This window comes from Anarhichas minor, unplaced genomic scaffold (genome assembly GCF_050575085.1).
Source record: "Anarhichas minor isolate MPS153535 unplaced genomic scaffold, ASM5057508v1 ptg000002l, whole genome shotgun sequence".
Taxonomy (NCBI): domain Eukaryota; kingdom Metazoa; phylum Chordata; class Actinopteri; order Perciformes; family Anarhichadidae; genus Anarhichas; species Anarhichas minor.
In genome coordinates, this window is record NW_027466448.1 from 7,852,525 (window position 1) to 7,864,859 (window position 12,335).

A 12,335-nucleotide genomic window follows, 5' to 3' on the forward strand; every position below is an offset into this window, starting at 1 on the left:
GTATTTCCTAAAGTGGGATTAATTAAATTTGATTAAAAAAACTAAATCAAAGTAAATATACACCTTATTATAATGAATATATAAACAAATCTATCATTAACATATATTGATAGAAACTAGGGTTGTTCTATTTATGAGAAATAAGGTTTGTAACTTTTGAACTTTGTCAACTTTGTCATTGACCTTTGCGTGGTCTCCACATAGACAGGGTGCCTCTTGTTTGAAGGTTGCTCCACCCTGATCCCTGATCTATGATTGGACATTTGAGAAGTCATGTGACTTTGACAGCTTGATGAAGACCCGCTGGAGCTTCGGTGTCCCACGTTACTGCAATTCACCTGAAGCTGAGAGTTAGACGAGGAAAGCGAATAAGCGTATTTCCCAAAGCATTTAATTGGTTAATTATTTCTCTAATTAATCCTTTAGTCACAAATAGCCATCACAAATTCCTAAATCTTAAGGTAACATCCTCAAACTGCTTGTTTTGTCAGACTAACAGTCAAAAGCCCAAACATATACAAATTACAGTGATGCAAAATGTAGCAAATCCAAATGACTTAACAATCGATTATCGAAATCCTTATTTTTCTGACTAACCCATCATTTCAGCACAATACGAATCTGATAAATCAACATCTGTAACTGATGTTGATTATTTAAGGGACTATTATAACAGATCCAATGGTAGAAAACTAAATCAAAAACAGATGAAATAAATCCATACTGTATATATATATATATATATATAGTTGGAATAAAAACAGCAAAACAGTGCTAAATTCAGGCACTTAAAGGATCCTTACTTTATTTTGTGTGGTAATACAAAAGCATACAGAATTATAGAGGATAGGAGAGAAGATCCCTTTCATTGAATTAGATCGTACACATAAAATAACTAATAATTACATACAAGCCTTTTCTCTGTAGCTACATCCACAAGTACCCCAGCCCTCCACCGATAGCATGCATGGTCTCTTTGCTGTAAACGCATCTCAACACTTCTTCAGACCTATTGGTAGAAAATAAAAGAAGACAGAACCATGAGTATGCCGTGAAACAATAGGCGATGGAACTCCGAACACAGAGCGCACCGATTGGACCAGAATGACGTTTGCAATCATTTCATATTGAAACAGAAGCGTTCCCAGATCTGCACAGACGCACGACACTGGAGATGGTTTTATTTCTCATAGATTGCACGTCGTTGGAACAGTTTCAGTCTTTACCAACGATTCATCCGGGGCCCAAGTAACCCTAAATCTGCATGTATCAAAACAATATAACTACCAGATAGAAATAACATCTAATTATGACATACAAACCGAGAGATACAATATATAGCAAGAGGGAGACTTTAAAAGGGTCGGTACACCCAAATTACAAAAGACGTAGATTCACTTGCCTCTGTTGGCATCTTGTGAATCCACAGAACATGTTAACAGATTTCAGAGAGATGATATCTTTAGTGCAAAGTACTTCCAAGGAAACCGTTCACAGTAAAGATTGTGGATTAGTAGGAAACTCCAGATGTTGCTTCAGAATTGTCACTGCTTGACAAGCATCTTAAAAGGAAATTCCATTTCAAAACCTAAATATAGCCAAAACTACCTCCATGGCTAGATACCACTAGTGTTAGATTAGTTCTTTCTTTTATAATTTGGGTGAATCAACCCTTTGTCTGAATTTAAACTAGCCCATTTGGCTAACATTTCCCATCCCGTTTGTGTAAGAAGCCGCTGATGATCAAAATGTAAATCTCGTGTAGGCGGTTCACGGCGATCCAAATCAGAAGAGATATGACCGCCGTTTGGCTTTTACATCTCCACTCACACTTAGCTTTTCTCTCTCTCTCTCATATATATATATATATATATATATATATATATATATATATATATATATATATATATATATATATATATATATATATATATATATATATATATATATATATATATATATATATATATATATATATATATATATATATATATATATATATATATATATATATATATATATATATATATATATATATCCAGAGGAATGATTTTAAAGTATTCGTAAAGATCAAGAGCTGTAGACAAAATAAATGAGATCTATTTATTTAACCCATAGTTGCTTCGGTTCATAACTTTCAACCTTCGTCATCTCAAGAACTCAACCCAAGAAAACCCCCAACGAACACGACGCTCCCCACTATTGACTGTGCAAAATAGTTGATAAATGGCAGGCTACTGTAAGCATCGATTAGCAACATCAATAGAAATGGAAGACTAGTCTCATTCTGTAAACACACAATGGACCCATTTCAACTAGTACGATAAAGAGTTTTGTTAGACTCTAGGTTTAATTCTTCATTTGGGTTAGGGTTTAGGAGGGCTAATGATGCAGGCCAGTACATAGTTATTTGTGTCCTCCACTTCCTCCTGAAAATGCAATGAGGAGGAAAAGGAGGAAAGATAATTGAATGAGAAAACAAGAGTGACTCAGTAAAACATTCAGGTAGTCTGATCTAGCAGTAACCCTAAAACGTGACCTCCCAACAGGTGGGGAAGAACCGGTGGAAGCAGGAGACCTGCTGAAGAGCATCGATAGCAGTGGGATGTGCTAACCTTTATCCTTGCATATAAGCATGTGGGGGGAGAATGGAGACGAGACCAGGATTTGATTCTGGCCAAACCTTGTAGAAAAAAAAAAAAAGGTTGCGATGATGTTCCCTTAGTGAGGAAGGGAATCTTGGCCCCCCAGTCAAAATCTTCATATTCACCAGGACTACTGCTGCCACCTGCTTTTGTTCTTTGATGTCATCTAACATGAACAGAAACCCATCTGTTGGTAGTGCTGATGAATATACGTATATCCAGCCTCGCAGCAGCAGATAATATACCTCACTGTGTGAAAGCAGCCAGTCGTTTTTGTTTTTATTCGTTCCAACCAACCAAACGTTACTTGGTGAAGCCCACCACCAATCAGATTGCACTGGGTTAATATGGACTGCCACCAAAATGTCATCCGGAGTAGATGTACAAATAGGCTCCCCAACCAAAACAGATTGTCTCATTAAAGTGAAGTCTGTCTCATTAATGTGAAGTCCTTCAACCAATTCAATAACACAGACCATAGCCAGATCTTCCAGTCCAACCAATCAGGTGTTTTTTCATTTAGTAAACGCGGCCACCACGGCCCACATGAGTTCGTTGACGTTGGGCTTCGCGCTCTCCTTCTCCGGCTCCAGCTCCAGCAGAGTGTGGACTCTCTTCATGCCCAGGTCGTACTGCTCGTCCTGTAGTGGGGCGAAGGCGTTCTCGAGGACGTCGGACGAGTGGGCCAGAAGGATCAGGGACAGAACCCGCTTGTCCATGCGGTGAGGATCGTTGACCCACTTCTCCAAAACGGATTCCTGGACCTTCTTGACGAGGCGCTGTAGGCAATGTTGACATGAGTTTTAAAGTCAGTATATGCATGAAACGACATGAAAAAGGAGTAGTTCAACATGTTGTGAAACACATTTATTCGCCTTCTCATACTCTTAAATAGGAAGCCACAGCCAGCAGACGATTAGCTTAGCTTAGCAAAAAGACTATAAGCAGAGGGAAACAGCTTCCTTACCACATTATGTCTTTCTTGTCATTTTACACGAGTCTTTGAACAAACCTGATATAAAGCATAAGCTAATGCTACCTATCTTTGTGCTAACCTCAGCAGGTTTGCATGCTGTAGCAGACAAAACATGCACTGTAATTTCAGATTGCGCAGGACTCCGGTAGGTTGAGAGGAGATGGACTATTGTGTTGAAAATGGACTGTGCATCCCCGTGTTGCATAACGACAATAAATTATGCTTGAATCCTTGAAAATACAGCTTGTGTCTTAAAGTTTTTCACCTCTCGTTTGAGAGTCCCATTTGAGCCATTTTAATTCCGTTACTTATGAAGCTTAAACGACTTTATTAGGCTACAAAAGAGTCACAGAACACCCCCACCTCTTACCTGTTTAATGGTGCTGTTGGTGAGCGGATGTGTGGTCATGTCAAAAAGCAGGAAGTTTTGTTTCTCTGTGGTGAGCACACCTTTCTCTACCAGGTTTTTGGCCAAACGTTCTCTAACATTTCTCAGCTGGTAGTGCAGCTTCAGGGGATTCCAGGTCTCTCCTAAAAGACAGCATGAGATCTACTTCAGGTCTTTGAAACACACACTGAGGCCACACGGCCCCATGTCACTTTTAACACTTTAAACGTCTAAAGTGGCTCACTTTGGTTTATTTTAATACCGTTAATGCTGCTGCTTCAAGCTTATTATTAAATGTGTTTTAATATTGTTAACGTAAATCCCTATGAACTCTGATTTGATCAATGAGTACTTCTTCGTCAACAAGTGTCAACTGAACTGTGACAACACAAAGAGCAAAATCAGCTGTTAAAATGACGTCCAGCAGGTGAAATAATGAGTATTTAAACGTAAAGGTTTGGTTAGTTATGTCTTATCTCACCACTCAGCAGCTCGATCCAGCTCTGGACGGTCTCTGGAGGCTGGGTCTCTTTAATGTGCTTCAAGGCCTCGTCCAGTAGCACGTCTCCCGTGGCAGCGTCCGACTTGCAGATCACCTTCGCAAACACAAGGACACGTATTTGAACTAGAATCAGTTTAGGAGTCACTTGTGCCTACACTCACATCCTGTGTGAACAGGAACCACGACACATTAGCACACATTGAAAAGAACATACCGTCTCAGGCCATTTTCCATTTGAAAACGCACATATTTTGCTTTGTTTACAATATATATACTCCTAGTATGTTATTTTAAAGAAAGATACGGGATTCATTTCCTGGTAAGAAGACTTTTACTAATCCCTAAAACAAAGCAAGTGTCTCACCTTTCTAGAAAGCAGGCTCTTCCGCCTCACCCCGCAGGCCTCCAGCTGTAGCCTCCCTCTGAGGGCCAGCTCCACCAGCATACACCCGCGGAGACCGGAAGAAATACAGTCGTTCCAGAAAGACGTGTAGCCCTGAGGAGGAGAAGAAGAAGAAGAAAAATGAGCCACGGTGCAGCAGCGCTTGTGAACTTAGGTGACGTGTTGGTTGGAATTTCAGGAATTACTTCCAGGTTGAAAAGGAGTCACACGTCGCTACTGGCAAGTTGTCAAGAAAACTGCCAACAAGCTACGCAGAAACTACATTGTTTCATTTACGTAATGTCGTATAGTTGAATTCATTCAGCAAACAGGTTTGGGAGCGACACCATGGTGTTATAACAACAGCGTTATTATTACCTTAAGGCACGGCACATTCAGTTCAACCACAAGCTAACGCTACTTGACATACCTAACTAGTTTAACGTTAAAACGCCTTTAAATCAGGACTCTTCCAACTGTTGTGTTCAAGCAAACATGAGCGACATTTTGCCTAAATAAACGAAATTCACTTTTTAGCCGTTTGCTGACGCAAAGTAAACATTGCGGTAGCTGACGTTGATATAGCTATAGCCTTGTTGACGGATTAAAACCAGCACACACACACACACACACACCTCTCGGTCCTTGAGGCCCAGGAGCAACACTTCCTCCATCAACGTGAGTCTGGTTTCCTTCGAGTCCCCCTTGTCGTTGTCGTCGTCCTCCTCCTCCCCGCGGCGCGCTTCGTCCTCCTCGTCGGCGGAGTCCCTGTCCTTGTCGGCGGCGCTGCGGATGGCCTCGGTCCTCCGCTGGACGAGGCCCGAGTTTCTCTGCTTGATAGATGCCATAGCTGGTGCTGCAAAACGGTCAAATCCGAAGAAATGCGCCTACCTCGACGGACCAGAAAGCCACGCAGCATGTAACCTGAATGTTAAAAAAGGTGAGATCGGGGGAAACGGTCGACCGATCGAATAAACACAGCCGCTGACGGTGAGCTCAGCTCGGGATTCCTGCATCGGCTCTGCCTACTTCCTGATCCAACATGGTGGCTCTGACGTCTATTGTCAGTGAACGCATCTCGCCTGTTGCCTTCACGTGCCATCGGAAATACTGTACATCTGACAGTTTAACACATTTAACACAGTGATTCAACTATAATGTAATGTAAAAAGAGCTTTTGTAACTTTATGAATACTTGATTGCATACAACTAATAATATGCAGATTTATTTCGTATGATGTTTAGATAGATAGATAGATAGATAGATAGATAGATAGTTTCTTTATTTTTAAAGTTGAGTAAAATAATATTGGAATATAAAAATGCAAATTTAAAAAATAGGAACTGTGGTTGTTTACAAAAAAAGTGAAAATTATGACACCCTCCCAAAATGTCCTACCAGTTTACTGTTGTTCTGAAACTCAGAAACTGTGAGCTGAGAACAATGACATTAACTTAAATATGTTTGAGTGTAGTGTACTTTTATTTGAGTTTATCTACAAATGTTACTGACAATAAAGTGATTACAACTTGTCACTTGAGCTTTTACAAATTAACAAGAAAGACCCTTGATTTATTGACTGTGTCAACCACATGGGCCTCTTCGAATGAGTGCAACTGTGTCAATGTTTAACAAGGTATTTTTTAAAAAGGTAGCATTGCTTTCAGCAAACCATTTTTTTCGACTGGTGATTTGTTTTATTATAGAAATTTGATCTAAAAGCCATATTTACACTGATGTAATGTACAGGATTTAGCTGATGTTGACAGCAACCCCCTTAATGTAAACAGTAACGCCATTGCCATGTGTACTTTTTATCAGCTTAATATTCAGAAAAATATAAAGACACACAGCATAAACAGTTAATGTTTTTCAGACCAACAAGCCACAATGCCATATAAACTGTCAGCACAAGGTGGCAGACTGCGACTAAGAAATAGACTGCTAGTTTTCTTCTTCTCCTTTCTTATACTCCGAATCATGAAACTGATTCTGCAGAAACTCTCCATGTAATAGCTTTTTTTTTATTATGTTGGGATACACAACGCAAACACTGAGAGTATCTCAACTTATATATTTTTTCTGAAGACAGGCTTCAAATATACTTAACAGACAGAGATACCAGCTCATTAATGTCAATTTATTACAATGTTTGTTTACTATTTATAGCTGTGAGGCTGCATACTGATTGAGCCGCAAGTTATTATAGAACCACTTTATTTTTGGCAGAGGTCCATTTTTGATGATGACTTAGCAAAAAACTCTTAAACGCCCTCCACTTAACCTCACTCCCCTTCTGTCTCCTCCACTTCAGTACTCTCCTCATGTTGTCTTAGTTACTTTGTGGTATCGAGCAGGATTGGTCATGAGTCACGACAGCAGGGAGGAAAGGAGAAGTGTCAGCGGGTCTTGGAGGTCTTTTTGCAGGAAAAGCACAGGTGTAACTTAGAATGTTAATGAGGCAGCATTCACAAAACCTGGGCCTTGGAACTGGAACAACGTAATGAAGTTCAGCTGTTATTAAAGTAGTTACTGGTGTAGTATAGAACAATGGTAATTTGTTCCTTGATGTGGCACAACAATGTGTCTCAATGTTGCATGTGATTCTGCATTTGAAGGTGTTTTTGAGTGTTGCTGCTGCGAACATTGAGCCAAAATTCAATCTGACAGTAAGGACGAGTCCCACACTCAACTGGCCTTGTATGGTCAGTTGTGTCAGGTACCGGTGGCTCGATCCCCACCAGCTGTGAAACATTTCCAGACAAGGAGACTGTATTGTGCACTGGAGACTTATGACTACTCCATTTATTGTTATGCTGTTTCTGAAGGATTATTACAGCACCTCCAAGCTGTGTTAAATTAAAGAATTAAACAGAGATGATAAACAGGATTCCAGTTCCTGAAAACAGGAATATCTATCTGAAGTATAGACGACATCCAATCACTGAATAATACATTGGCATAACACAAGACTAAATTGTTTTAATACTGAGCTTAATTTCCAGCAAGCTAACATTCATAAGCTGACATTTATTACCAGCCCTGTGTGCCTGAATAAAAAGTGCTGCTGGAAGTTTTGGTCTGTAGCTTTGTTAAAATCTTGACAACAGAGTTTCATCTTGAGCCTTTTCGTGGTTCGTGACACCTTAAAGCCCCAGTAAAGAGGGGAAGTTAACCCACTAATCCTGCTCCGTGAGGCCCCTCAAGGTTCCTGTTCGGAGTAAGGTGAGAATTAGTTTTCGTAGTTGTGGTGGAGATGTGGTATTCTGCAAGCTACAGTGCATACATGTCTGTTAAAACTTATCAGCGTTTTGTGAGCTGAGACCTTGCGACTGCATATCTTGATGCTTTTTCTTCGTTAGCCTTCTAGCTAACTTGGCTAACATGCCTAGGCTAACCTCAGTTTAACTTGTTAACCTTTTTGTGTTTTTTTATATTCATTGTGTGTATTCATTAAAGAAATACTTCATTAAAAGTCCTGCATTCAAAATGTTATATAGCTGTCAAATAAATGCATTGGAGTAAAAACTACGATATTTCCCTCTGAATTGTAGTGGAGTAGAAACATAAAGTAGCATGAAAAGGAAATACTCAAGTACATTAAAAGTACCTAAAATCTTTACGTAAGTACAGTATGTGTCGCATAATGAATAATATACTGAAACTGTTTAAATAATCTCTACTTTGTTCATCCTTGATGATCCTTGCCAAGAAAGCAATAAAACATCACAAACACACGACAAGTAGCAACCGCTGTCTTCTTCTCTGACGTTGAGGAGCCTGTAAGTGTGGCCCTAAAAATTCCTGGGAGAGATAATTCTCCAGACGGTTGCAAATATGCTCTGTGTAAACAACCATCTCTTCCAGCATCACGGCCAAGACAGTCGTCTGCCTCTCTGACCATCTAGGTAGAATATTTGCACACAGTCCAAAGATTTGCAAGCATTACAGCATTAGTCCTGGAAAGAATCTAATTTATCTCCTCATGCTAAAGTCAGTGTGCTGATGTAAAACAGTGTAGAAATGTTTGATATTGCAATACCTGCCTGATCAGACTAAAACATTGAATACATTTTGGTAGATTCCAATTAAATGTTTATAAAAAGCATGTAAATTACAAATCTATCAGTTGTAACACCCCATCTTTTTTAAATGCACATATCGGAGTAGACTCAAATCTTTCTTGACATATCAGCTAATCATCTGCTACCCCACTGACACTATTAATAAACCTTTGGGACCCCGTGAAGCCTACCAGAGATGCATGGTTTCAAATGCTCCAAACAAAACATCTGTATTTTTCACTGATCCTTCTGTTCTGGTCCTGACAAGAGGCCTAAATCACTCCCCAGAGCCTTGAAGGAGGCCACACTCAGGCCCATATTGGAGCCATTTCCTGTCTCTGGAGTGGGCAAAGGGTTGACCCACAGTGCCCCCTCCATATAAATGCACAAGAACACACTCACACACACACACACATATATACACACTCCTTTAAGACACAAAGAGTCACTAGGGGAGTCACTTACCATTGCACTGCAGTAAGTGAATTACACTATTTCTCAATTGGACGCTATACGTCGCATCTCACTGAGGAATAATGGCTGAGAAAATACAATTATTTTTAATAGCTTGTGATATTCAAAAGCCCCAGTGAATACAAGAAGGCTGAGAAAAAGCAGAATCACAATTTTGGGATCACATTGTATGTAGAGAGCTCGAAAATGAAGATCAGTTTTCTCGCAGCTTGTTATAATAATAACAAGAAACAAGATAGGAAAAGAGGCCGAACTGTATGGAAATAATTGGAGAATAAAAGGTCACATCTGCAAATTTCTCTTTTTCGAACTGGTGTGAAACAGAAGCTCAGTGCAATTCATAGTGAGCTTCCAAGGACATGCTGCCTTAGAGGCCAGGTGGGCTACATACGTCAGTGTGTCATACACACCGCAGTAAGAACAGTAAGAGTAAGAATACTAAACAAGAGAGAGAGTGAAAGACAAAGAATAATGAGGTGAAAGAAAGCAGAAAAATAATGTCTGTTTCAACATCTGCTCCAACAATGACGGGAAGTACTTTGCCTTCGCCCCATTCACAGTGACATGAATAATAAACATAACAATGAGGCAATACGTCTACAGTTTATAATGCAATCGACCAATTTTACTTTACAGCAGAGGCTTGAATACATCTATTGAAAGCCTTGTATCTAGTGCACAGATCAGTGAGTAGACTAAAGTCTTTTATCATGTGCGTTTGGCTGAATGAAGTCATTGTCTCAGGATCAGCCAGATACAGAAAACATGAGCCTTGAAAGACCAATTTTAATCTGCTGGAGTAATCTTGTTTAACATTTATGTTTACTTGCGACAAGCTTTATGGAGCTTAATAGTGAGTTTCAACTCATTTATTTAGCTTACAGCTCTAAGCGTCGTTTTCAGCTGCAGCATTGGTCAGCTGCTTTTAGAGAAAATACTCTGAAAACCCACTTCACACTACCTGCTCAGCACCAAAGAGCAAACAGACACAGTTAGTGACTAGCTGGCGAACATAGTGCAGCAGTTAACAGCTAAAGAGACAGATATTTCCTTAAGGAGTTGGTGGAGACCAAAACCAGAGCTAGAAGAGAATGAATATTAGGATTACATTCATCGGCTGGACACAACTCGCAATGAATGATAACTTTTAATGAACTTTATATTATGTTGTCAATGTTGTTGTCACAGGGTGTTTTCACTGTTTCCAGGTTTGCATTGGTCAGAATAACTGGTCATAACCAGACCAAGTAAGCATTTGATTTCTTATGCATTTCATTTGAAAAAGGAAGGATGAATAACTTCTTTTTTTTTTTCAAAACTTAAATAGAAAAAAAGACTGTGTGCGTGTTTTGGCGGTTGGAGCAGTGTACAGGACCCTTTATTTTGTATTGTACAAAGTAATAGTCGTCATTATCTTTTCAACCAAAAAATGAAAATGTTCGTTTTCTATTTAGTCACCAGATTTGTGTGATCCTCCCTTTCCTCTGTTTTCCCTGGTAGATTTCTGCAGGAAGTCTTTAACAATGGGACCCCTCCAGAGGATCTGAAACCCAGCTGTAAGAAACTCTCTCACACACACACACACACACGCACACACACACACACGCACACACACACACACACACACACACACGCACACACACACACGTAGTGCAGACACACGTGTGATCTCGTTTATATTTGCACATATACACACAGCTACAGAATGCAAAGGGAAAGTCAACATGCAGCCATCTATTACTGTGAACATGAAGTAGGACCTTCCATTGTTAGTACGATAGAACCACTGACCTGACAGGAGTCCAACATTATTCAGTGAGGAGACTTCTGATTAGAGACCACAGCTGATGAACCAGCAGCACTGCTGACCTCATACAGTGAACATTTGGTTTATTTGCTCAGCAGAAGTGATGGAAGAGTCAAGACACCCCTGCTGAGGTTAAAGCAAAACAACCAGTGGTGGAAACTAAACACTCAATTTCTCAAATACTGTACTTTGAGATTTCATTTGAGTGCTTCCATTTTTTGCTCTTTTATACTTCTACCCCTCTAAATATTGTACCTTTCCTTTCAACAGACACTTTTACTTTTGATACCTTAAGTTCAGTTTCCTGACAATACGATCTAGAACGCAGAACTTTTACTTTTACACAGTTGTATTGCTACTTTCAATGAAACTAAAGCTCTGAATACGTCTTTCCCCACTGAAAACAACGTAAAAGTGCCTCAAGTGTGGAAAGTACCCACTGCAGATTCAGCCAGTACAAGCTAATAATCCGGACCAGATGACTTCTTGTGCTGTTCGCTATAGTCGTGGTCAGAGGCCAATCGATGTTCGACCCCCCCCACCAAAAAAACCCCGTGATTTGTTGGTGAAAAAGTCAAGTCAAAGTGAACATGATGAGGGGGCATGGAGACCTCATGATCTTCATCATCATCATCTGGTTACTCAAGGGGAGATAGAGCACAGAAGGGTCAAACGCACATGAGCAGACACGTACATGATAGTCCCACAGAGGACCGCAGCACTTACCTGAGGAGACTCGACCTACTGAGGGCCTGACCTGGACCGTTTTATGCCCTTCTTAGCCCCTGAATTCATATTCACCACGGGAGACCTGTCAAGGCGACCAAAACTAAATCTGTCAAAAATTAACCAACTCGCAGCTGTGACACAGGTATTCACAAACAAAAAGCTAACAGAGTTAAAGCCCCTGGGCCTCTATTTTAATCATTAAACTGTCACTTTTGGCCGATGTCCTGCAGGATGTTTTACTCAAGACAGTAACAGAATCTCCCGTTCGCTGTTCTATACTGCTGCATATAGTGTTCCTGGGGTGGGTGTGTTTACGAATATTTCGCTGACAGTGTTCAGCTTTACCAACTGTGACAGCCAACTGGTA

At 40.1% G+C, this 12,335-nt stretch overlaps 1 protein-coding gene across 4 annotated transcripts; it reads right to left on the minus strand.

Moving 5' to 3' along the window:
• Window positions 1–775: 775 nt before the first annotated feature.
• Window positions 776–5,950, minus strand: LOC142946681 (Golgi phosphoprotein 3-like). 4 transcript variants are annotated; one of them, XR_012953115.1, is made up of 7 exons: window positions 5,529–5,950; window positions 4,876–5,007; window positions 4,491–4,605; window positions 3,992–4,152; window positions 2,771–3,424; window positions 2,616–2,683; window positions 776–1,009 (listed from the first exon to the last, which is right to left on the minus strand). XR_012953115.1 is itself a non-coding variant. In XM_076088143.1 (5 exons), exons 1-5 carry the CDS (start codon window positions 5,739–5,741, stop codon window positions 3,161–3,163), a joined length of 885 nt encoding a protein of 294 aa, XP_075944258.1. In that variant the 5' UTR covers window positions 5,742–5,950; the 3' UTR covers window positions 2,090–3,160. The 4 variants fall into 4 exon arrangements, 1 of the variants encoding a protein (XP_075944258.1); XR_012953111.1 differs by having other exon boundaries at window positions 2,616–3,424; XR_012953112.1 differs by lacking the exon at window positions 776–1,009 and having other exon boundaries at window positions 2,090–2,683.
• Between the last annotated feature and the right edge of the window lie 6,385 nt (window positions 5,951–12,335).

Excerpts from the sequence above, each read along its gene's own strand:
- LOC142946681 (XM_076088143.1), bottom strand. The coding sequence starts at position 5,741 with ATGGCATCTATCAAGCAGAGAAACTCGGGCCTCGTCCAGCGGAGGACC. Across the intron at positions 5,008-5,528 it reads TGGGCCTCAAGGACCGAGAG|GGCTACACGTCTTTCTGGAA; the intron begins GTGTGTGTGTGT and ends TCTCCTCCTCAG. Across the intron at positions 3,425-3,991 it reads CCAACAGCACCATTAAACAG|CGCCTCGTCAAGAAGGTCCA; the intron begins GTAAGAGGTGGG and ends CATTGCCTACAG.